Genomic DNA, 24,136 nt, shown 5'->3' on the forward strand with positions numbered 1-24,136 from the left:
GGTTCTGTAGATGACTCAGGGGGACTGCCTACAATAGGTCCATCCTGAGACTGGGAGTTTGAGGAGGCTATTGGCATGACTGGTAAATTGTTACCCCCTGCGGCTGGAGTTAAAGTGGTTTGCTTCCTCTTGGGAATTTCATACACCTGAAAGAACCTTTCCTCAGGAATGACAGACAGCTGGGTAGGACAAAAGGGTGAATCATCCTCAGACTCTGAATGCTCTTCAAGTGGCTGAGTTTGACTATGCCTAGTTCTTGGCCGACGGGCCTTTGGTTCGGGCCGTTCCGTTTCCTGTTTCAGATAAGTCACCACAAGGGAGTAGGAGATCCCTATGTAAGGTGCGACTGGGACCATCTCCGTTCAGGGGGTGTACTGTGTACACAGGTAAGTCGCCCATCTTTTTCAGAACTTTGTACATAATGGGCTCCCACTTTGTTTCTCAACCGCAAGTTCCTTACTAACACTTGGTCACCTTCCTCTAGCGTTGATTCTCTTACTACTTTGTCAAAGCGACGTTTGTTTCTCTCAGCAACCTTTTGTGAATTCCTGGTGGCGTTCTGATAACTCTCCTCAAGACGTGCTTTCAGGTTTCTCACGTATTGGGAGTGAGATTTAGGAGCACCATCTTTAACAGGTAAGCTAAAGGTAATATCTACTGGTAACCTTGGCTGGCGCCCGAACAGCAACTCATACGGACTGAAGCCGGTAACCTCGTTCTTGGTGCAATTATAGGCATGAGTTAGAGGTTTTACATAGTCACGCCAGTGATTTTTGTCCTTTTCTCTCAAGGTTCCCAACATGCCTAGCAGTGTTCGGTTGAATCGTTCGACCGGGTTTCCCCTCGGATGATAGGGACTTGTGCGTACTTTGGTAATGCTGGCTAGGGTACAGAGCTCTTTCATGAGTTGAGACTCGAAATCCCTGCCCTGATCACTAAGCAGACGCTCTGGAAACCCGTAGTGCACCAAATACTGCTCCCAAAGACACTTTGCAACTGTTGTAGCCTTCTGGTCTTTGGTTGGTATGGCAACAGCATACTTAGTAAAGTGATCTGTTATGACCAAGACGTCTTTGGTGTTGCGACTGTCAGGCTCCAAAGACAAAAAGTCCATGCATACCAATTCCATGGGACGAGTTGTCTGGATATTCATTAGAGGAGCTGATTTTTCAGGTGGTGTTTTTCTCCTTACACAACGTCCACATGACTTGATCTTTTTCTCCACATCAGTAGCCATCTTAGGCCAATAAAATCTTGATCGGACCAAGTCGAGAGTTCTTTCCAGACCCATATGCCCCATATCATCGTGGAGGCATGTAAGAATAGCAGACCTTAGGGGCTCTGGGACCACAAACTGGTAAGTGATGTCGTCTTCTGATCGGCGGGTTCTGTAGAGGAGACCGTTTCTCATCTCCAACCATTTCCATTCCTTGAGTATTAACTTAAGTTCCAGAGAATCAGGACTGGGATTGGGGTTTGCTTCATCTCCAACCTCCAACAGGTTGACAACATGACCAATGACCGGGTCAGACCTCTGATGTTGCTGGAGTTCTTCCTCACTGTACTTAGGTATGGTAGAACAGCCCACCGCTTCCTCATCTTCATAGATGTCAGGCACTGCGTCCGTGTGAAGGGCAAGGGACTCCACCAAGGTGATAGAAGGTAGGTTGTTGTCAGCCTCACTTAAAATATGGCGGTGCCACAAGACATTGACTGTGTCAGCTGGAATGTCTGCTTGGGCAGGAGATGAAGACAGATGGTGAGAAGCAAATTGTTTAATTCGCTCTCTTTCCTCAAGAGAAACATGGTCATCGGCCAGAGTGTCACAGGGCCGCCTGGAAAGGCCGTCTGCGTCTTGATTGCTTTTCCCAGCCCGATACCTTATGTTAAAGTCGAAGGTGGAAAGTGAAGCTAGCCAGCGATAACTGGCAGCATCAAGTTTAGCTGACTTTAGCACATATGTTAACGGATTGTTGTCTGTTACAACTGTGAATGTGTTTCCATAGAGGTAGTCTTGGAACTTTTCCACAATGGACCACTTCAAAGCTAGAAATTCCAGCTTATGGGCTGGATACCGCTTTTCACTTGGCGAAAGCCCTCTGCTAGCATAGGCGATTACTCGCATTTCACCATCCTGTTCTTGGTACAGGGCAGCCCCAAGACCAGAAGTGCTTGCGTCTGTATGAAGAACATAGGGTAGTTTTGGATTAGCGAATCCAAGTACTGGTGAGGAGGTGAGTTTGTCTATAATCGCCACAAAAGCTTCTTGGCAAGCAGGTGTCCACAGGTCGGCAAAGGGTTCTTTGGGGTTGAAGAACCTTCCAGGGCATGGTGTTACTTTTCTACCCTTCCTGTAAGGTGGGTAACCCCCGGTGAGGTCATTCAAGGGCTTGACTATTTTGGAATAGTCCTTTATGAACCGGCGATAATACCCTGCGAAGCTTAGGAAGGACTTGAGCTCGCTGAGGGTTTGTGGTCTTGGCCAAGTGCGGAGTGCACTGACCTTTTCGGGATCAGTCTCCACCCCTTTGCTGGAAACAACGTGCCCTAGATAGCGCACTGAGCCTTGGAAGAACCGACACTTTGCTGGAGAAAGTTTCAAGCCATTTTCTCTCAATTGCTGAAGGACATGTAAAAGTCTGGTTTCATGTTCTTCTAATGTACTTGAAATCACAATGATGTCATCCAAGAATACGAGTACTTCCTTCAGATGGAGACTGCCCATACACCGCTCTATTAATCGTTGGAAAGTACTAGGAGCGTTGGTGATGCCTTGGGGCATACGGTTGAACTCGTAAAAACCCAAAGGGCACACAAAAGCAGTCTTAGGCTTGTCACGTTCCTCCATCTCAATCTGATAATAACCAGACTTGAGATCCATTACTGAAAACCACTTGGATCCAGCAAGGGCTGAGAATGCTTACTCAAGGTTAGGGAGAGCATATGCGTCTCGTATCTTCAACGCATTTAGCTTGCGATAGTCAATGCAAAGGCGGACTTCTCCATTTTTTTTCCGGACCACCACGATTGGCGATGAGTAAGGGGACTCTGATTCTTGAATCACTCCTGCATCCAGGAGTGTTTTCAGATGTTTCCGTACTGCCTCATAATCGTTTGGGTGAATTGGTCTGGACTTTTGTTTGAAAGGTGTTTCGTCTTTCAGGTTTATGTGGTGCTTCACTTTGGATGCGTGTCCAAAATCGAGATCGTGTTTGGCGAAAACATCAGCATAAGCATGTAGACTCTGGGTTATCCTATCCTTCCACTCTTTTGGGAGAGGAGAATCACCAAAGTGAAATGCTAGTTTTTCCTTGGTAGGTTCACTGACTGACTGAGAAGCGGCAGTGCAACATTTCACAGGATCAACATTTTTGTTTGAAGCAGTTAAGCTGTCATAGATCTCCTCAGGAGTGAAAAGCTCAGCAAGGACACAGTTGGAGGGGAGTGTCACGTCGTGCTCAGTTTCATTCCTAATCCACACAGGTAATTTGTGGGGGTTCTGCTTAGGCAAGGTGACAAGACAGCACTCAACAAAGATCCCACCCGGCAGGATAGATAAGGTTGGCTGTTCAACTACTGTGCATTCTTCAAAGGAACTAGCCTTGACATTGCCCTCGAGAAGGACTCTCCCTTGAGCAGGTATCACTGGCTGCACTTTGTCGTTAAGGGTCATTAAACCGATTCTCCCTGAAGAGCTCACTTCTCTCCTGAGCTTAAGTGTGCGAAGGAGTTGTCTATAGCCATAGACAGAAGAAAGGTCGTTTGGGTTTTTTCCGTGACAATGTTCATCATACAAGACATCAAGTGCATTTGTCCCAACCAGTACAGGTAAGTCATAGTTAATGCGCAAGTCTGGAACTACTAGCGCTAAAGTAGAAACTTCAGGCTCAGTTTCAACAAAGCTCTTTGGAAACTTGAGGATGAGAGGTACGTAGCCCAAGTACGGAACATTTTGGCCACTAGCACCCTCAACGTCCAGACCGTCAATGGGCTGAATGGGGTGTTCTGACAGATTGCTGTTGTAGAAGGAAGCAGATACCGTGGTCACTTGAGACCCAGTGTCAAGGAGGCAATTACAGTTAACCCCTGACACAATAACATCAGCTGTACATTTCTGTCCTACAAGTCCTTTAGGTAGCTTAATTTGGTGCTCCACTTTGTGAGGGTTACTGAAGGCTTTAGTCAAGGGTTTTGTTTTGGGACATTCATACTTTATTTCAGTTCCTGATAGTCCCTCCTCAGAAACTGAGTTCAGTTTAAATCGTGCCTGTTTTGTTCTTCCCAGGCTTGTTGTTTTTGTCTCAACTCTTTACGTTTTATCTCAACTAAGTCAGGATTTGGTTTGTTACTGCAGGAGGATGCAATGTGGCCCTCCTCACCACACTTGAAACAATATCCTGGGCGAGGCTTCCTTGTGAGCTTTGACTCACCGGAGGATGAGGATTTTTCTTCAGTTGAGGCCTTGGTTTTAGACTTTAACTTCTGGCTTGGCTTAACAGAAGCCTGTCTTGAGCTGCTGCTCAAAGATGCTTTCAAAGAAGCTATTTGGGCCTGTAGCTTTGCAAGTTGCTTTTCCAGCTTAGGTGCATTGATGGGGGATGTCCTATCTGCAGCAGTTTCTGTGTCTATGTCATCAGTGACATGGTCTTCTACTGAAAGAGAATTTGACTGGGCTTTGGATTTAGGAACCCCTAAGTGCTGTCTCATGCGGCTGGACTTAGCAGCTTGCCGGTCCTCCTCAGTACGTAGCAGAAGAAGTAACTCAGAAAACGGGGGTGGGTTGTTTTTCTTCTGTTCAAGCTGGAGACTTGTAATTAGGCTGTTATTCCAGCAACCTCTACAGAATTGCTTGAGCAGTTGACGCTCTGACTCGCTGGCCGCAATGCCACCTCTTTTGATTACTTGACTCAGGGCTGTCTGGAGACGTTGCAGATACCCAGAAGGCCTTTCACCCGAGTTCTGATTGGTGTTCAGGAATTTTGCAAAGAGTTCATCCCCGTCGTCGACAGTACCATAGGCGGAGTCGAGAAGGCAAAGGTAGTCATGGGGAGTAGAATTAGGCCCAAGGTGCTTAACCACATTAGCAGCAGGCTGAAGAAGGCTCTCCACTATCTTCCTGACAGTGTGTTTGTCAGACACGGTGGCATCTGTGAGGTGGAACTCAACATTGTTGCGCCATGTGTCATAGTCAGACTCTAAATAGGGACAAGGGACCTTTCCTGAAAACGGTCTGAGTTTGGTATGGCCATGATACTGAGGAGATATGTCGCTATTCTTAATGACATGTTCAACCACTACCTTCTGCACTTCCGGAGTGATGAGCTGCTCTGAAGGTAAGTAGAGGGTCCGTTTCCCATGTGAGGGTGATGGTGATGCCCCTGCACCGGCAGCAAATGGAAATGAGTCATGTGTAAGGGGGTGGATCAGATCACCATCTTTTTCCAAAGGAGGCTGGTTAACATTGGCAGGGGGTTCAGTTTGGTCTGGGCTACTAGCAGGCTGGGGCTCCTGGCTTACATTTGGCACATTTAATTCAGTTGTGTCATGGCTCTGGGTAGACTCCTGAATTCTAACCAGCTCATCTATCAAAACCTTCTCAAAATCTGCTCCACTTAGCTTAGCAATATACCTCAACTCAGTTAAGTGAGACTGGGTTAAGCTTGAACTTTTGTCAGCAACATACAGCTCAGATAGAAGCCGAATATGGTGTACAATATTTGGATTACTACTGGGTCTTTTACATGGCAAGGTTTCCCGAAGGAACTGAACGGCTTCGCTTGACTTGAATTCCACAATGGCCGTATCTTTAAACTGGGGCTCAGAGCTAGTCACCTGAATTATCCTTCCAATTGAACCAAACTGCCCTAAATACTCCATAACTTCATTGTCTGCCTCATCACCAGTTACACCTCCTACTAAGACAGAATCAGGTACTTTTACGCTTTGGGATTGAATTATATCCATATTTACCCTTTGACAGCAAGATAAATTCAGGCAAATTTCCAGTGTTCACAGATGAAATGCAATAGAAGTGCCAAACTGCTCAACTTTCACTAAATAAGGACTCAAAACCACTCCTGGCTGGCTCGCCAAGTTTGTGTAGTGCCCCCTAGTGCTAACCAATACCAGAACAGGGCAACTAACATCTATCTATGTCCGGGGTGTGGTCTGCCTTGAGTGACTCACAAAATAGTTAGTAATGAGTTGAACAGTTGACAGTTTTATTACATTAGGGGACACAACAATGAACACAGTACTATAATGTACCAAGAATGAAAATAAAATAAAACAAAAATAGAGCTCTTTCAATAATAAAAGGAAAGGAAAATGTCCCTGTGAGCTGACACTTCAGCTCAATGCTCCTTTAAGTCGAGGAGTATGAAATTGAGTTCAGAGTTCAGTTCCTGGTCCTTTTGTGTGTGTGTATATTAAGTCCAGTACTACTACCCGGGTAGAGTTAATAGCGTAATTGTATTCTTATCTGTATCCTGTCTGAACGAAACTAGTCCGACGTCCTCGGTGGCTGGTCCCACGGCTGGCCACACCGTTCTCATGACCATCCACCATCACTCTGGGCTGGGCTCGCCATCTTTGATTCGTCTATTTCTCTCGTAGTGATCAAAATAACAAAAACCAACCAGCAATTGCTCACAGCTCACACACGGTTTCAGGAAGAGATCTACCAAAACATGAAAACTGCGCGTAGCACTCTCTACCAATCCTGATACAGTCTGTTTATGACGCTCTAGTGTATTGCGATCTCTGGTGGGAAAATATAGAACTACACCTCTAAACAACATATATGGTTTTAGTAGCCCTATGTTTCATATGGGTTACACTATAAAGGCCCGAGCTGCTCTTCTGGCGTCAGTCTGTTGCTAGTAGCCCCATTCTGGTCGGGCCGAGTATGGTTCACAGATCTGGTCTTGCTCCTTGACAGCTCTCCATGGGAGATACCGATCAGGACAGACCTACTCTTTCAGGCATAAGGCACCATAATTCATCCTCACCCGGAGATATGGAAAGTGTGGGTGTGGCCCCTGAGGGGGCACAACTCATAGCATCCGGTCTCTCAACCGAGGTTGTTGAGACCATTCTCCAAGCCAGAGCTCCCTCAACGAGGAAACTGTACACCCTGAGGTGGAAACTCTTCACCTCATGGTGCAGAGACAGCCAGCTTGACCCAGCTAACTGCACAGTTGATACAGTTCTGGAGTTTCAACAAGCCAGGCTCTCTGCAGGGTTGACCCACTCCACGCTGAAGGTTTACGTGGCGGCCATTGCGGCCTACCATGCCCCTCTCAATGGTCAGTTTTTGTTAAGACTCCCCTTAGTTACAGTTTCCTCCGCGGGGGGCTGAGGCTGAGACCTCCAGTACGGTCCCGTATTCCCCCGTGGGATTTAGTTGTGGTGTTAGAGGCTCTTTGCAAATCTCTCTCAGACAGACATCTGACCCTTAAAACCGCCTTTCTGTTGGCCATTACCTCTCTGAGTAGGAGATTTAGAGGCCCTCTCAGTGGACCCTACCTATCTTGATTTTGCACCTGGCATGACCAAAGCGTTCATTTACCCTCGAGCGGGATATGTTCCTAAGGCTCCCTCTATCACACCACAACCTGTAGTGCTGCAGGCCTTCTGTCCTCCTCCCTTTCGGGAGCCTGACCAAAAGAAGCTAAATTGTATATGTCCAGTTCGAGCGCTGGACGCATACGTCCACAGAGCTGCCCTGTGGAGAAAAACTGACCAATGGCTTGTATCCCACGGTCCCCCCAAGAGGGGCTTTCCTGTTTCTAAGCAGACTATTAGTTATTGGATAGTTGAGACTATCAATGCCACCTATGAGTCTTTTGTTCTTCCCCCGCTGTCGGGAGCCAAGGCTCACTCTACACGGGGTATGGTGGCCTCCAAGGCCTTTCTAGCAGGTGTGTCCATGCTGGACATCTGCAATGCAAAGGTGGTCCACGCCTTCCACTTTTGCAAAGTTCTATAGCTTAGATATGCCAGTCACTCCAGGTGCTTCAGTCCTCTCGTCCTAAGCTGTGCTCTTCAGATACCCACTAGGCAGGGATTTGGTAGTCTGGCAGCGTGGGTACATCGTTCCCCTTAGCGCTTCGACGCAGCTCGAGTTCCTATAGAGGAACGTCTCTAGGTTACGTATGTAACCCTAGTTCCTCAAGGGAACGATACGCTACGTCTAGAGGCCATAACCCCGGCACCCCTGCTGGAGCTTGCTGGTTCTCAAGCTGATGCCAGTTGCGCAGCTCGTGCCTTTATAGCTTCCTGGTCATTTAAGTCACCCCGCCCGTGACGTCACGCACTTCAACAAGACAAATTCGATATGCTATTCAGATTCGCTCACGCTTAACGCGTTCCCCATAGCGATTTGACACAGCGTCTCGTTCCCTATAGTTTTTGGTTGACTGTAATTCATTACATACCTTGTCATAGTCTTCATAGAGTTCTTGTCATGTTTTATTACCATTTTCTAATCTATAGTAAATAAACTGTGTTAACGTGAGTAATGTGTCAATTTTGTTTTGACCTAAATTGATCAAGCGAGTGACTCAACTGTTTTTAACACTGGAGACAGCTATGAGCGGATCTGTTCCATTCAGTCTGACGCTCCCGATAACAGAGAGTTTGGCATCAGCCCAGTACAGACGCTCATTGAAGTAATCCACAGCTAGACCTGTCAAACAAACCCAACATAAGTCATGTTACTGGTGTCACAGGTGCTTGAATCTGAGCGAGTGGTGTTTGATTCACATGATGGCAGACCTGTGGGCCACTGGATGTTTTCATGCACCAGCGTCTCTCTCATGGTGCCGTCCATTGCGGCTGTCTCGATCTTAGGGTGGTTTCCCCAGTCAGCCCAGTACATGGTACTTCAAGAATCAATGGTAAGCATAGGTTTAATAGAAATCCAAATACTTATTTCAAGACTGTTAACCCTAATTATTAACTCTATATTTGACAAGTACCACTGATAAATGCAATGTTGTGAAGCAAACATATGCTGACACAAACAGAGCTAGTCCTGATGCTAAAGAATGCTGGGGAAGCGTCTACTTTCTGTTGATTATCCGCTCACCCTCTCGGTGGGTCCACCACGATGGCGTAGGGCTCGTCAATCATGCCTGAGATGAGCGTCTTACGATTGCGTCCATTCATCTGCGCCACCTCGACGACATCACGACCCGAGTCGGTCCAGTAGATGTTGTTGGCCACCCAGTCCACAGCAATCCCACGAGGCATCTTCAGGCCAGGGATCTACAACAAATGAAAGGTCAAATCTGTTATGCACAGTGTTGGGGAAAACTATTTTTTAAAAGTGATGCATTATTATATATATATATATATATATATATATATATATATATATATATATATATATATATATATATAAACATTGGTTAATGGGAAAACAAAGTAATCTGATTTCCGTATTTTTGGACTATAAGTCGCACCTGAGTATAAGTCACATCAGTCCAAAAATACGTCATGATGAGGAAAAAAAAACAAAGTCACACTGGACTATAAGTCGCATTTAATTACAACCAAGAAAAAACATTACTGTCTATAGCACCCGACTATAAGTCGCAGGACCAGCCAAACTATGAAAAAAAGTGCCACTTATAGTCTGGAAAATATGGTACGTAACTTGTGTTACTTATAATACTTCTTTTTTTCATGTTTTTATTATTATTGTTTTTTAGGGAGACTTCTGATAACAAAAACCGGTTGGAATATCAATTAGCTACAGACTTTTTTTGATCAGGTAAATAACTGAAACTGTAAGTCTCTCACATTCAAGTCACACATGTGCTATAAGAAGCTGACCTCTAGATCAGTAACTCTGGAATGGGTTTGTCTTCGGTTGCGGTTTGAGTTCGGAGAGGCGGGTCCAGCAGAAGGCTGCTCGAAGGATGATATTCTGCCCGTGTGCCAGTTGGTCCAGAAGATCCGTTTGGATTTGATGTGCAGGTCCATGGCATCGATTCGTACATTTGCGTCTCCTTGGAAAGCCTGTTCATATATCCAGTTTTGCATTCCAGGATACAAACTGCGAATTTCATTATCATCTGCCACGTACAGAGCCTGTTTGTCACTGCCTAGAATGACAGATAGGGGGCGTCACAGCACAATGACAGAAAGGAAATTTAATACTGAAATCAAGATAACAGCAATAAACCTAAAATAATTATTTAGATTTTTACCTACATACAATATATTCTCATAAATTAATATGAAAAATATAGAACATCTTCACTGCTGGATTTTTTTATATTATTGCAAAACATAAACTATATTATTCCACAACAAAATATTTAATTTTGGATATATACTGTGGTACATCCAACTTTATTTGCATATATACAGTATACTCACTTACTAAGAGATTTACATAGGTTATACAATAAACCTTATATAACTTAATGTTGTCCCACATAATCTGTATTATTGTTCAGTTCAAATCTGCTAATATTAAGAAGATATTATGATATTAATATATGAAGATATTTTAATTTCAAGTTTTTCTGAAAATTACCTTGAAACAATGTGTTATGTGAAAAGCAATATACAAATCGACTTGACTTGACTGTATTTTGAAACTTACTGTCAGCCTTGCAGGTGTCGTTCACTTTGATGAAGTTCTTGTAGCAGCTGCATTTGTGAGAGCCTTTGGTGTTGTTACAGATGTGAGAACAGATCCCGAACTGCTTGCACTCGTTCACATCTGTTGACAGAGAAAAATGACAACGTGGACAGGCACAAAAACATTAGAAGGGATTTTACAATCATCTCTTCTGAGTGATTATATGATGGATTCATTCTTGTTTGACACTGCTGGTATGGTTTGTTATTAGCACAAGACAAAGATTATTTTTCAATTCTAATTTTATTTGGTTTTAGTTGCTATATTGAGCTGTGATTCATTTTTGTTGCCACCACTAATAGACACTACATGGCGCGTCTTAAAAAATTAGAATATCCTGAAAAAGTTTTTTAACAAAAAGTTAAACTTTCAAATATTCTAGATTTATTACATTTTAAAGTAAAACCTTTCAAAAGTGTTTTTGTTTTAATTTTGATGATTACAGCTTACAGCTCAATCAATAATCTATTATCTAAAAATATTTGAATATTTCCCAAGATCAATCCAAAATAAAAAAGGATTTGCAAAACAAAAAAAGTACATTTCTTTAAAGTATTTACTCCTTTAGCACAATCTCCAGCATCAGTGGGGTGTGGCATGGAAGCGATCAGCCTGTGGCACTACTGAAGCACTATTGAGCCTTCAGCTCAGATCGACTGTTTCTCATCTTTCTCTTAAAAATAGATTGCATATGGGTTTCAGGGCAAGCACAGCAACAGTCCAGTTCTTTTCTCCTTGTCCCAGGTAAGATGCTTCTGACGTTGTTTCTGTTTCAGAAGTGGCTCCTTTTCCTGGAGACGTCTGAGTGTGGTGCCTCTTGATGTGCTGACTCCAGCTTCAGTCCACTCCTTGTGAAGATCTCCCAAGTGTTTGAATGGGCTTTGCTTTACAGTATTCTCAAGCGTGCGGACATCTCTGCTGCTTGTGCACCTTTTCCTACCCAATTTCTTCCTTCCTTTCAACTTTGCATTTAATGTGCTTTGATACAGCACACTGTGAATAGCCAGTCCTTTCAGTAATGAGCTTCTCTGACTTACGCTCTTTGTGGAGGGTGCAAATGATTGTCTTCTGGATCATTGCCAAGTCTGAAGTCTTCCCCATTGTTGTGGGATCAAAGAACAAGATATTTATACTGGAATTTATACAAGGAATTTATACTGAAGGGATGGTAATTTAATGAAACTCAAATGTCAATTTTCAAATATTTTGATATTTTGAGATACTAGGTTTTTTACTTACATAAGCTGTGAGCTCTAATCATCAAAATGAAAAAAAAAAAAAAAACCTTTTCAAATGTTTAACTTTTACATGTAATGAATCTAGAATAAATGAAACGTTCACTTTTTGAAATAACAAATTTTTTTGAGCTGCACCTCTATACTGTATATCAACTTTGATTTAACAATGAGTACAAACTTTGTCTTCTGTAGCTGATAAAGCTTTTTTTGTGAGTTTTGTTAACAGTTTAGTCTCCTCTGGTTCTGAGCATGTGTGTGCTGTACTGGTACCTGTGCAGGTTTGTGGGTGTGTTTTCTGGAACCCGGGTTTGCAGGAGCAGAATGAGTCAGTTCCATTCACCACACAGTGACCTTCATCTTCACAAATACTGTGGTTGTTACGGCATTCATTTAGACCCGAATCTGTTCAGAGACACAGAACATCACCAATAGACACTCAGTGAAACCTCAATCTTCTATATTTGACAAAAAAAAGCTCAAATAAACAAATAGGCTCACTTTTCTTGTTGCAGTTGATCTCATCAGAGCCGTAGTCCTCACAGTCGTTGAAGAAATTGCAGCGCAGGTTAATGCTGATACACTTTCCATTGCTGCAGGTAAACTCACCCTTTCCACAGACCGCAGGCACGGGAGTTTCTGACAGGGAACAGAGAAAAATGAACTTTGATAGACATATATCTAAAGGATGTCAACATTAGCTAGGTTTCTTTGACAGTCCTTTTTAATTTCATAATTTGCACTTGTCTTGTCATTCTAGCCAATCTCAATATCTCACCTCAGATCTTTCTTGCTATAAATTTAAAGAAAAATATTCACTGTGAATCGTGTGTTTGGGTGCTGCACAATTTTTGCACTGATCTTCATCTCAAAATATTCAATCCCAAAAACATGTGATGTAATGGTTTAAATACACAAAACATGTTTTATTGATATATCTTTCAAAATCCAATGTGTAAAGGACAGTGTTACTACCAGATAACTGCGCTATTATTCAAATAATATGCACAGTATATTAATTCCTTACTGAACTTATTGTGACACATTAGGGTTAGTGTTAGCGATTTATAATATATAAATCATGGCTGTTATTAAGCCTCTTATTAAGAAACCAAAACTAGATCCTAGTGAACTGGCAAATTATAGGCCTATTTCAAATCTTCCATTTATGTCAAAATTTTTAGAAAAAGTTGTGTCTGCTCAATTGAGCTCCTTCCTGCAAAAATGATCTGTATGAAGAATTTCACCATAGCACAGAAACTGCACTTGTTAAAATTACAAATGATCTGCTTCTTGCGTCAGATCAAGGCTGCATCTCATTGCTAGTTTTACTTGACGTTAGTGCTGCATTCGACACCATAGATCATGACATACTCATAGATAGATTACAAAACTATACAGGTATTCAAGGGCAGGCTCTAAGATGGTTTAGATCCTACCTGTCCGATCGCTACCATTTCGTTTATTAAAATGGGGAGGCATCTCATTTATCACCAGTAAAATACGGAGTGCCACAAGGATCTGTCCTAGGTCCCCTTCTATTTTCAATATACATGTTGCCCCTTGGTAATATTATTAGAAAATACAGAATTAGCTTCCACTGTTATGCTGATGATACTCAGCTATATATCTCAACAAGACCAGATGAAACTTCTAAATTATCTAAGCTAACAGAGTGTGTTAAAAATGTAAAAGATTGGATGACAAATAATTTTCTCCTATTAAATTCGGATAAGACAGAGATATTAATTATTGGACCAAAAAGCACTACACAGAATCTTGTAGATTACAATCTGCAACTAGACGGATGTACTGTTACTTCCTCTACAGTCAGAAATCTGGGTGTTATATTAGACAGCAATTTGTCTTTTGAAAATCATATTTCCAATGTTACAAAAACTGCATTCTTCCATCTTAGAAACATTGCCAAGCTACGAAACATGTTATCTGTTTCTGATGCAGAAAAGCTAGTTCATGCATTTATGACCTCTAGACTGGACTATTGTAATGCACTTTTAGGTGGTTGTCCTGCTTCGTCAATAAACAAGCTACAGGTCGTCCAAAATGCAGCAGCTAGAGTCCTTACGAGGTCAAGAAAATATGATCATATTACCCCAATTTTACAGTCTCTGCACTGGCTACCTATTAAGTTCCGTATCAGTTACAAATTATCATTACTTACCTATAAGGCCCTAAATGGTTTAGCTCCTGCGTACCCAACTAGCCGTCTACCACGCTACAACCCATCACGCACCCTAAGGTCACAAAACGCTGGACTTTTGGTCGTTCCTAGGATAGCAAAGTCCACTAAAGGAGGTAGAGCTTTCTCACATTTGGCTCCCAAACTCTGGAATAGCCTTCCTGATAATGTTCGGGGTTCAGACACACTCTCTCTGTTTAAATCTAGATTAAAAACACATCTCTTTCGCCAAGCATTTCGAATAATGCATCTCTAAAATTGTGAGTGTAGTTGCATTTTTATTCTTTAGCTTGGGTTAAACTAATTAATTTTACTTTGTTGGAACAGCAGCTAATGATGTCTCTATTTGTTTCTCTGTTTTGCCACGGGATTTACACAAGCTCCAGTCTGGATCCAGAACACCTGAGAAGAGATGATGCTGACCCTCAGAGGACCTCAGATGATACTAACCCTGAATCAACAAACAGAACTAACAAATATTGCTACAAATGTGACTGCATCATATAATAATTGCTGTTAATAATGTTCATCGTCTGGCTGACTACGTCTTGTATTATTATTATTTTTTTTTAAATACACACATATGTACATATGTACATACACTAGTATTTTCCGTAAGAAATCGTATATGAAAAGGATGTGAAATGCTTAGTTTAATGGCACAGGCCAAAATGAAATTAAGTGCATTTATTTTTGTTTTTTTAAATAAATCAGCCGAGAAAAGTAGCAATTACTCACGGCAGTTGAGTTCATCAGTGTTGTCTCCACAGTTGTCCACACCATCACATTGTTTAGACACTGGCAGACACACTCGGTCATTATGGCATCGGAACTGTCTGGTGGGAGGACACTGGGATCTCTCTGAAACACACAGAATAAAACATTTCACCAGCAGAGTCAGACTGAACTCCAAACATTCAAAAGCTCAATTTGACATTAACTGTTGCACAAACAATGTAAATTATGATATTAATGAAGCTACACTGCTAATGCACATGAAGAATCCTAAGGGCTGTATCGCACTTTTTCTCACATACATAATTAACAGGTTGCAAAATTCACACTTTATGCAAAAGCTAAAGTCCATGACACATAAAGGTTAAAGGGCTCAGTGCAGTAATATGTTGAACAGGTGTATTGTGTCATAGCTGTTACTATATTGTGTATATAATTAAACTTGCAATGCAACATTGACCAGCATCCAGGAAATATCCTATTTTACATTTAAACCATGAGGCTTATATTAATAAATATTTACAGTGTGTAATGGGCAGAATTCCATCAAATTACTTACATGTGACAGCAGTATGATATCAGCCTTATCTGGGATTTTTAATTATTGAACAATGCAAAATATCTTTGGTCTCTGAAATGTTTAATTCAGTTACTCAAAAACAGGCACTGGCAGGTGGGGATTTAACATATAAATCATCTTGGATTTAATTTCCCACAAATAAAATGACAAAGCCTAAAGCTAGATTTGCCTCATATCGTCCACCACTATTGTTCATGCATGTACCACAGGTCTGGGAAATATTTCAGTGGGAGTCTGAATAGAATATGAAGTGCTAATTAAGCTAAAAAAAAAAAAAAAAAAAAAATACTCACTGCACACGTCTGGGTTCTCGTCTGAATTGTCTCCACAATCGTCCTCGCCGTCACACATCCAGCCCAGCGGCTTACACAGAGTGTTATTACACTGAAACTCATCCAGAGGGCAGAATCGACCAACTACACACACACACACACACACACACACACACAGGGAACTCATCTGTATTCATTCCAGCACAAACACACAGCAATTACTGTTTGTGTGTGTGTAAAACACTTGGCAAGGCATCATCAGAAAGGCCTCCTTGAATACTAAAACCCTCTCCAGGGTCTGATGACTCTAATTAATACTGCAGGCACTGGTTTATGGGTAATGCTGTTGTTTAAAAGGAAGAGATCAACCATATATAAAAATGATATCATTATTTACGCACTCATACTTTTTTAAATATGTTTTTTTTTTCTCCTGCTATTTCCAAAAACACAATAAAAGCGCTCCATACTTGTGCACTATATTTCGAGTTGAACCTCTTTATCTTCATGGACCATCAGTGTTAACTATACATACATACTGTACATACATAGAATCTAAACAAGAACACAGGCTAAGATTAGTGAATTAATGACGCTTTGGTCTGTTTCTCACACAAAGCTCTTTTGTATGTCTTTAGAAGATATGTAATATAGCGCAAAAACCTTATGGATTTTTTTTTGAAGGAGCTTGACAGATGTGGTCACTATAAATTATCATTGCATAGAAAAGATCTATAAGGAGATTCTTCAAAAATGTTCAAAAGCAGCATACAGTACAAGTTAGAAACCAAGTTTAAGGAATAGTTCACCCAATAGTGAAATATCATCATATGTACATCAGCAAAGAAGTGTGCACAGATGACGCACTGTGAATGAAAACAGCTCTAAACAAATATGCAAATGAATTTGAAGGACAACAGGTGATGGACTTTTTTACTGGAGAAAGTGTTATGAATTAAGGTCTCATGCTTTGGCCTAAATTTTGACCCAAACATGCAGCTTTTTGCATTCGGACGTCACCCATTCACTGCAGAAGATCCACTGGTGAGAAAGAGATGTGATGTAATTCTCAAATAAGATAAAGAAACAAACAACTAAATCTTGTGTGACTCGAGGCTAAGTACATTTTAAGCAATTTTTCACTTTTTTGGGTGAAATACTCCTGTTTCTGTTAAAGCTAATTCTATATTTAGCATGTTTTTGTGCGGTTTTAACCTCCAGTGTCGCAGTTCTCCTCGTCGCTGCCATCCATGCAGTCGGCATCAGCGTCACACCTCCAGCGGAACGGGATACAGTGACCGTTCTTACACTGAAACTGGTCATTATCACACTTCACGTCACAGCCGTGCTGCAAAATACACACACATTACATACTGCCGTGAGTATTCGCTCTTCAGAAGCATTATCACTGATGAATTCTGCTGAAGTGTGTGTTTTTCTGAAGCAGGTGTGAACAGATGGTTTAGTGACTTGCCTCATCAGACCCGTCAGCGCAGTCGTGATCTCCATCACACTTCCATCTGCCAGCGATACAGCGGCCGCTGGTGCAGGAGAACTCACTCTCAGAGCACTGCCTGGGCACTGACACACACACAACACACACGTCTGTTAGAGTTCAACAACATCTTGTCATATTTTAGAATACGGTAGAGTGAATCTTAGTCAAAACAAATCCAGGTCACATTTCACTACATCAAAAAAGAAAGAGATTCTATTCATATTTAGCATGAAACAAAAACTGTTGTTTGGCTCAAGATTTTTTGGCATCATATTATCATTATTAGTATTATTTTTATGACAATAAAGCATGTTTTCATTCCAATTATCATTTGTAGTACAAAAACAATGCTTATTCTCATTACACTAATTAAAAAATAAATAAATGCACAACTGTTCATCTTTTATGCTCACCAAAGCTGCATTCATTAATTAAAAATACAGCCAGAAGCTCAACAGTAACATTCTAAAATGGAATTAAAACTTAAAATGATGTTCTACTGTATTATATTTTCACTCCTGTGTTGCACAGCTGTATTTTCAGCATCATTACTCCAGTCTTCAGTGTCACATGATCCTTCAGAAATCAGAATAATAACAATTTGCTGCATTGTCTATAATTTATACCCATTAAGTTCAAATGTATCACAATAATAAGAATTGAATAAGAATCAACGCTGGTAATGGTAAGAACTGCAAACAAACTCAAAATCTGGTAAAAAATTACAGTGAGACGTTTAGGAGGAAAACGTGCTTTGTTGTCATTAAAAATAATGACATGCAAAAAACCTTAATGTTCCCAAAACAAGTTTAATTTTCTAAAAACAAAAGGTAACTGTATGCCACATGTGAAATATGGCATGGATTTAAAAAAAAATTAAATAAAAAAAAATAAATAAATAAATTCTTAAACCAGAGGCACAAGGACAGATGGAGCTTTGGGTGTTTGGGAGCAGCAGGCAAAAAAAATCAAATCCAAACCATAACTGGTGAAAAACTGCAGGAAAGGGCTTGACAGTGGCTAGCTGCTGAGTACTGGAAAAGGCTCGATATTAATCATTGATTATCATAATTATATCTTCTTTAAGCATTTAACCATTTGCATGTACTGTCAATTGCTGTCTTCAGTTTTTCATGCATAGTGAAAGAGAAAAGAACAAGCCTCCCAGTGTCACCAGCGAGCAGCCACTGACGGAGATGTTCAGGACTGAAGTGGACATTGAAAATGCAAACCTACCTCTAACCCACATCAATGTGGCAGTGTGATATGAAGAATAAACAAGATGTAGACATGTGAATGACTGGACAGAACAAAAACATGCACAAAGAAAAAAAAAGTTCTCTCGTTCATTAAAATGTGCTGATGAACACATAAATGAGAATGACAACGATCAGGTTTTTGGTTCATTACGTATCGCTGTCTGAGCTCAACAGTAGGGCTTTCTTTCAGAACGTTCTGTTCCTGCTGCCATTGCTGTGATGTAAGGTGGATGTGTGTGTGTGTGTGTGTGTGTGTGTGTGATGTTCATCCGGACCTGTGGAGTCTCAGATGTTCAGATGCAGCAGTGGAAACCTACCGCACTTATCCTCGTCTGAGTTGTCCCCGCAGTCGTTGTCATAGTCACACTGCCAGCGGCCGGGAACACAGCGATTGTTCTTACAGCGGAACTGATACGGCTCACACGTCCTCTCATCTGCATATATAGCCACAACATTAATGCTGTACAATTCTGCAGTGGCAGCGTATACATAACTATTTTACAAGTTAAGGGATAGTTAACCCAAAAATCACAAATCTTTCATCATTTTACTCACCCTCATGTCATCCAAACCCATAACAATTTGGTTAATCTTCTCTATCAAAACATTGAAAACATATTTTTTTAATTGAAACCTAAGTTTGTGAAAAGATTTGACTGCTTTATACAATGCAGGATTTAATTTAGGATTGTGTGTATTAATATAATGTCTGTATTAAAATAAACACATACTACGGTACATGGAGCGAATCACATATAGTAAACGCAGAAGCTTCATACGTTAGAACAGGGGAGGCGAACGTCGGTCCTGGAGAGTCGCAGCCCTGCAGGGTTCAGCTTCAACCTTAATTTGTGTTTCGAAGATGAACCAAAGTCTCATGGGTTGGGAACGATATGACGGTTAGTAAATGATGACAATTTTATTTTAATTTTTCAAAGGAACTGCATCAAAACACTGTGGGAGCGCCTCTGGCTTTTGAATCGTGTGAAATCAGTTCAGTGGAGCAGCACATGTCACGGGCAGGGTCATTTAGAAACCAGGACGCTTGAAAGCACATCTGGAAAAAACAGCATTAGCTTCTGTCTTCTGCAAGCATTCTTTGTAAGTCTGTCGGAGTTTATGTTTGTTTGTCTGTGCCAGTGCACAATGTCAAACTAAGTCAAATATGGTAAGCAAAGAACCTAAATAAGGCCTAAATCTAAATGATTGTGTGTTCCTTCCTATATTATGGGTGAAAGCACACACTATTCTGGTCCCTCTGCAGTCGAGGCAGACCGGCGATCGAGACCGAGGGACTCGCAAACTGATCTTATATAAAATAAACCATATTCAGCCCAGATCTTCAGCCCTGATGTATCACACTATGCAAACATCAAGGGGTGAATAAGCAGGACTATGGGGCAATGCCTAGGGTGGAGCAATGTGGTGGCTCTGGTGGGTAATGTGGTAGATCAAGCCAAGGGATGTGTGCAGGCATACCAGGCTGACCTGTTAAAAGACCTTGATGAGAAAGAGGGGGTATATGTCTGGACACAATCCAAGAACTGGACCAGGCCACTGATTTGTTTCTTTGGTCCGATAAGAAGACGGCCAGAGCCATCAGCTATTCTATGGAAGCCCTGGTGGCCTTGGATTGGAAACTGTGAACTTGTCTGACATCAGACAGAAGGACAAGGTTTCCTCCTGGATGGACCACTTGCATCTTCTGGCCTGTTCAGTGCCACTGTCACCGTAGTCTTGGACAGGTTGTAGGAGGTTACATAGCAGGCAGCAGCATTCCAGCATTACTTTCCTCACCATCCTCAGGTCTTGGGGCTGCTGGGAGGAAAAAGCTCTTGGTATTGCACCACTCAGAAGCAGAGTGTTGCTTTCCGTGATGCCTCACCGAGATAAAAGAGCTGGGGCTAGGCCTGCAGGCCAAGAAGAGTATGTTTCTCCAGTACAGAGGACCACTTATCTTGTCATGATGTGTGATTTGACGATGATGTAGGCGCGTCTGTCTCCTGTTTGTATCGATTCGATTCTTGTAGCAATAAACAGAGTGAGGCTAGGCCAGTCGCTAACTGTAAAACTGAGAGAGACTGCTGGGTCTAATGGCAACAGCATCCAATGTGATACCTTTTTGCATGCTGTCCATGATACCTTTTGCAGTGGTGGCTCAGAACCAAGGGTTTTTCCCTGAGGGGCAATGCACTTCGCATGATCAAGGTCACACTCTCGTTAAAAAAACAGCATATGCTGGTTTGGTATGTTTTGAAGCATGTCTGCTGTTTTGAGCTAGTTTAAGTTGATCATGTGCTGGTCTTAAGTTGGTTTTGAGAAGGAGCTAGTTGCTTAGGACCAGTTTAAATCAGTTCATGTCCAGCTAATAACATATCTAAACCAACTCAAACCAGCAACCATGCTTCAAAACATACCTAACCAGCATATTATGTTTTTTCAACAGAGATAATGAAGAAGCCTTGGTTCTTGTCCCAGGCTCCTTGTGTTGGGAGCTTCTTGTCCTCACGTAATGCTTACAAAAAGATGAATCCCTCACTGGCTGAGGGAGGGATCATGAATTGTTCGCTCAGCTGAGGGTCTGTAGGGAAACATCATCTCCATCTGTTCTTCCTCTCTCACATTCATCAGGTTCTATTATTTAGACCTGGGATCTCTGCCAAGCTTTTAAGTCTTCCTCCCTTAGCTTTGCTCACCATGATTCATGGTAGACAGGTATTCGTCAGTATGGCTAAGCAGGTATTGTCTTTCCCATATTGCTTCGAGTTCCCTTGAGAGGGAACGTCTCAGGTTATGTCTGTACTCATAGATCCCTGAAAAGGTACGAGACACTTTGTCCCCCTGCTATAATGCCTATACCCCTTTTAGCACATTGCTTCGACCTATTAGAAAACAATGCTATTTGTTCCAGATGTGCTTTTAAACATTTTAGTTTCTACATCACCCTGCCCGTGGTGTCCCATCACTCCATTGGACTGATTTCACATGTGCTTCAAGATGAATCACTTTCCCACAGTGTTTTGACGTGGCATCTTGTTTCCTCTCAGGAATTCATGGTTACAGACATAAACTGAGACATTCTTGATGAACTATCCCTTTAAATTTGAATATAAATTTTAATTTTAATTAATTATACAACTATAATATATTTCATTTGCTAGTCTTGTATATAAGCATATGGACGGACCACACTCCTCTTTGGGTTCATCTGAAGAATCACCACAGTCATCCTCTCCGTCGCATTTCCAGCGAGCTGGGATACACCGGCCGGAGTCTTTACAGCGGAACTCATCCACACCACATGTCATCTGAGCTACAGAAAGAGATATAAGAAAGAACTGAAATCAATCGATATGTGCTAATTGGTAGAAGCAATAATTATAATAAGTTTTATTTTATATAGTGTCTTTCTGCAACCTTAAGGTCGCTTTACAATATCACACCAAAATAAAGAAAAACATGAAATCCATTACATGAATCTGGAGATATACAGTGTTCAAACAATAGTATTAGCAGATATTAAGCTATTTTTGGAACATAACCATTCCTGTTTCAGTCTATTAATAGCCTTGGCAATGGATGATGTACAGTGAGTTTTGATAAAAATAAATTTAAATAATGCATGTTCAATAAAAAAAACAGTTCCACTTACTGCAGTTGGCAGGTTCGTCAGATCCATCAACGCAGTCATTATCACGGTCACACACCCACACACGTGGGATACAGCGCTTGGTTATGGTACACTGGAACTGGTTTGGTGCACATGTTACTTCCGCTACATACAAATAAACAAATTATACTTTAATCATATTTTCAAAAGAAAAAAAAAAATATGTAAAAAATATATATAAAATGTCTAAACCAAACACACACACACACACAAAAAGTACCTCATGTGTTTTTTAGTGTTATACTTGTGTGTAAATACATTACATAAATTCAAAAGATTTGTGTCCGTAAGATTTTTATATGTTTTTGAAAGAAGTCTCGTTTGCTCACAAAGGCTGCATTTGTTTGATCAAAATACAATAAGATGTAACATTATAATTTAAAATAAATATTTTGTGTTTTAATACATTTTAAGATGCTATTTATTCCTGTGATGGCAAAGATCCCTGTGTTTTTCAGCATCATTACTAAGAAAATTTCAGAAATCATTCTAATAAGCTGCTTTGGTAATACAGATCTCAGGTTGATATTTGTGTTCCAGTTTTCCTATGTTTAGATTCTGTTCCTCTTAGTATCCAGAGCTGCTGATTATGTTTCCATGGTTTCTGATTGTTCACATTTGTTTTCTTGTTTAGCCCCTCTTTATTTCCTATATAGACATTTGCAAATTCACTCCTGTGTCATCTACATGTTTACATTAAAACTGCACTTTGATCCAAACCGTGTCTGCTTGGAAACCATGACAGATGTTTGGACCAAACATATTTGGGATCTAGCAGTGGAACAACTCTAGGATGCTCAATACGCTGAAAACCACACCGGTGAGTCCTTCCATCTGACAAACTCTGTGTATTTACCGGACAGGTCCCAAAAGTTCCCTTTTCTACGTCTTTGAGATATGTTGTGGCTTTGTAGAGCTGGGTGAGGTGGAGGAGAATTCTAACCTCCTAATATCCACTCCAGCCCCAGAGCTCATGCCAGAGTCGCTTCATCACCAGAGCTCATTCAAGGGGGTCTGCTCCAGTCTCTGAATTGATCTATTAATTAATTTAATTTATTTTGCACATTCTTGCACAGACAGAACCCACGGATGGTTTGTCCCGGAGTCATCTCCCACCGCCCTGTCCATCCGGGAGTCAGCGCCAAGCTCCCTGTCCATCCCAGAACCAACACCTGCAGTCAGGTCAAAACTCCATACTATTCCCAATGTTATTTTCATCCGTAGAGTCCTATCTGAGCAGTTAATTATTTTGTCCCAGCCACTGAAGCTGCCTCCCCTAATTTCAGTCACATCCTGCATGGCTTACTTAAGTTCAACTTGGTTCTAGCCATTTCCTTGGCTCCTCTCCACTGGTTCCATCCAGCACAAATGACTCACCAGTCCCATCCATCTCCCTAGTTTTTCCTCCTCAGTCAGGATCTTCTACATCAGCTACCCTTACTCCCCCAAATGCTGCTGCTCTGCCAGTTCTCCCCAGTTTTAGTCTCACAACTAGGGTTGGGTGATGTCTACACAATTGACATCTGATGATGTCTACAGTGAAACATCGCAATGGGGGCTGGGGTGTTGGGGGAGTTAGGGGGTGTGCCGGAAGCATGAATCCATATTCAGAAAGGCACAGAAAACAAATAACGATTGCTAATGGTTGCCTGTTACATTACAGTACATCAAATTTCACTTACCACATAAACAAAGTAACGAGAGATAACTGAGGAAGATGGTGAAGCATTTATAAAATGTGTGGTAATGTCTTGAAAGTTAAAGTGAAACTAATCAGCCATCGCTCCATCAGACCCAACGCTACTGGGAACCACCATTACCTTCTTCTGACCTGGACATTACTTTCATTTACATTTAATCATTTAGCTTTCATTTTATTGTGCAAGCTGTGTTCTATGTTTCTAGGGACTTTTACTTTAAAGTATATTTGACCTCTTTTGACCCATTTAATGCATCCTTGCTGAATAGAAGTATTAATTTCTTAAAAAGAAATACAAAAATATTAAATATCTAACTGACCCCTATGATCT

The 24,136-nt window shown here is 41.4% G+C and overlaps 1 protein-coding gene across 6 annotated transcripts in view; it reads right to left on the minus strand.

Moving 5' to 3' along the window:
* Positions 1-24,136, minus strand: part of lrp1aa (low density lipoprotein receptor-related protein 1Aa) — a 160,757-nt gene that overhangs the window by 14,820 nt on the left and 121,801 nt on the right. For all 6 annotated transcript variants that reach the window (XM_026240770.1, XM_026240764.1, XM_026240769.1 and 3 more), the window contains 14 exons: positions 22,089-22,211; positions 21,624-21,749; positions 18,754-18,870; positions 17,154-17,260; positions 16,895-17,027; positions 15,701-15,823; positions 14,831-14,953; positions 12,394-12,531; positions 12,166-12,297; positions 10,619-10,738; positions 9,841-10,112; positions 9,092-9,270; positions 8,779-8,885; positions 8,570-8,689 (listed from right to left, as the gene is read on the minus strand). In XM_026240770.1, coding sequence (XP_026096555.1) covers positions 8,570-8,689; positions 8,779-8,885; positions 9,092-9,270; positions 9,841-10,112; positions 10,619-10,738; positions 12,166-12,297; positions 12,394-12,531; positions 14,831-14,953; positions 15,701-15,823; positions 16,895-17,027; positions 17,154-17,260; positions 18,754-18,870; positions 21,624-21,749; positions 22,089-22,211 — 1,920 coding nt within the window. The remainder of the gene's footprint in view (positions 1-8,569; positions 8,690-8,778; positions 8,886-9,091; positions 9,271-9,840; positions 10,113-10,618; positions 10,739-12,165; positions 12,298-12,393; positions 12,532-14,830; positions 14,954-15,700; positions 15,824-16,894; positions 17,028-17,153; positions 17,261-18,753; positions 18,871-21,623; positions 21,750-22,088; positions 22,212-24,136) is intronic.

This window comes from Carassius auratus, linkage group LG36F (genome assembly GCF_003368295.1).
Source record: "Carassius auratus strain Wakin linkage group LG36F, ASM336829v1, whole genome shotgun sequence".
Lineage (NCBI taxonomy): Eukaryota > Metazoa > Chordata > Actinopteri > Cypriniformes > Cyprinidae > Carassius > Carassius auratus.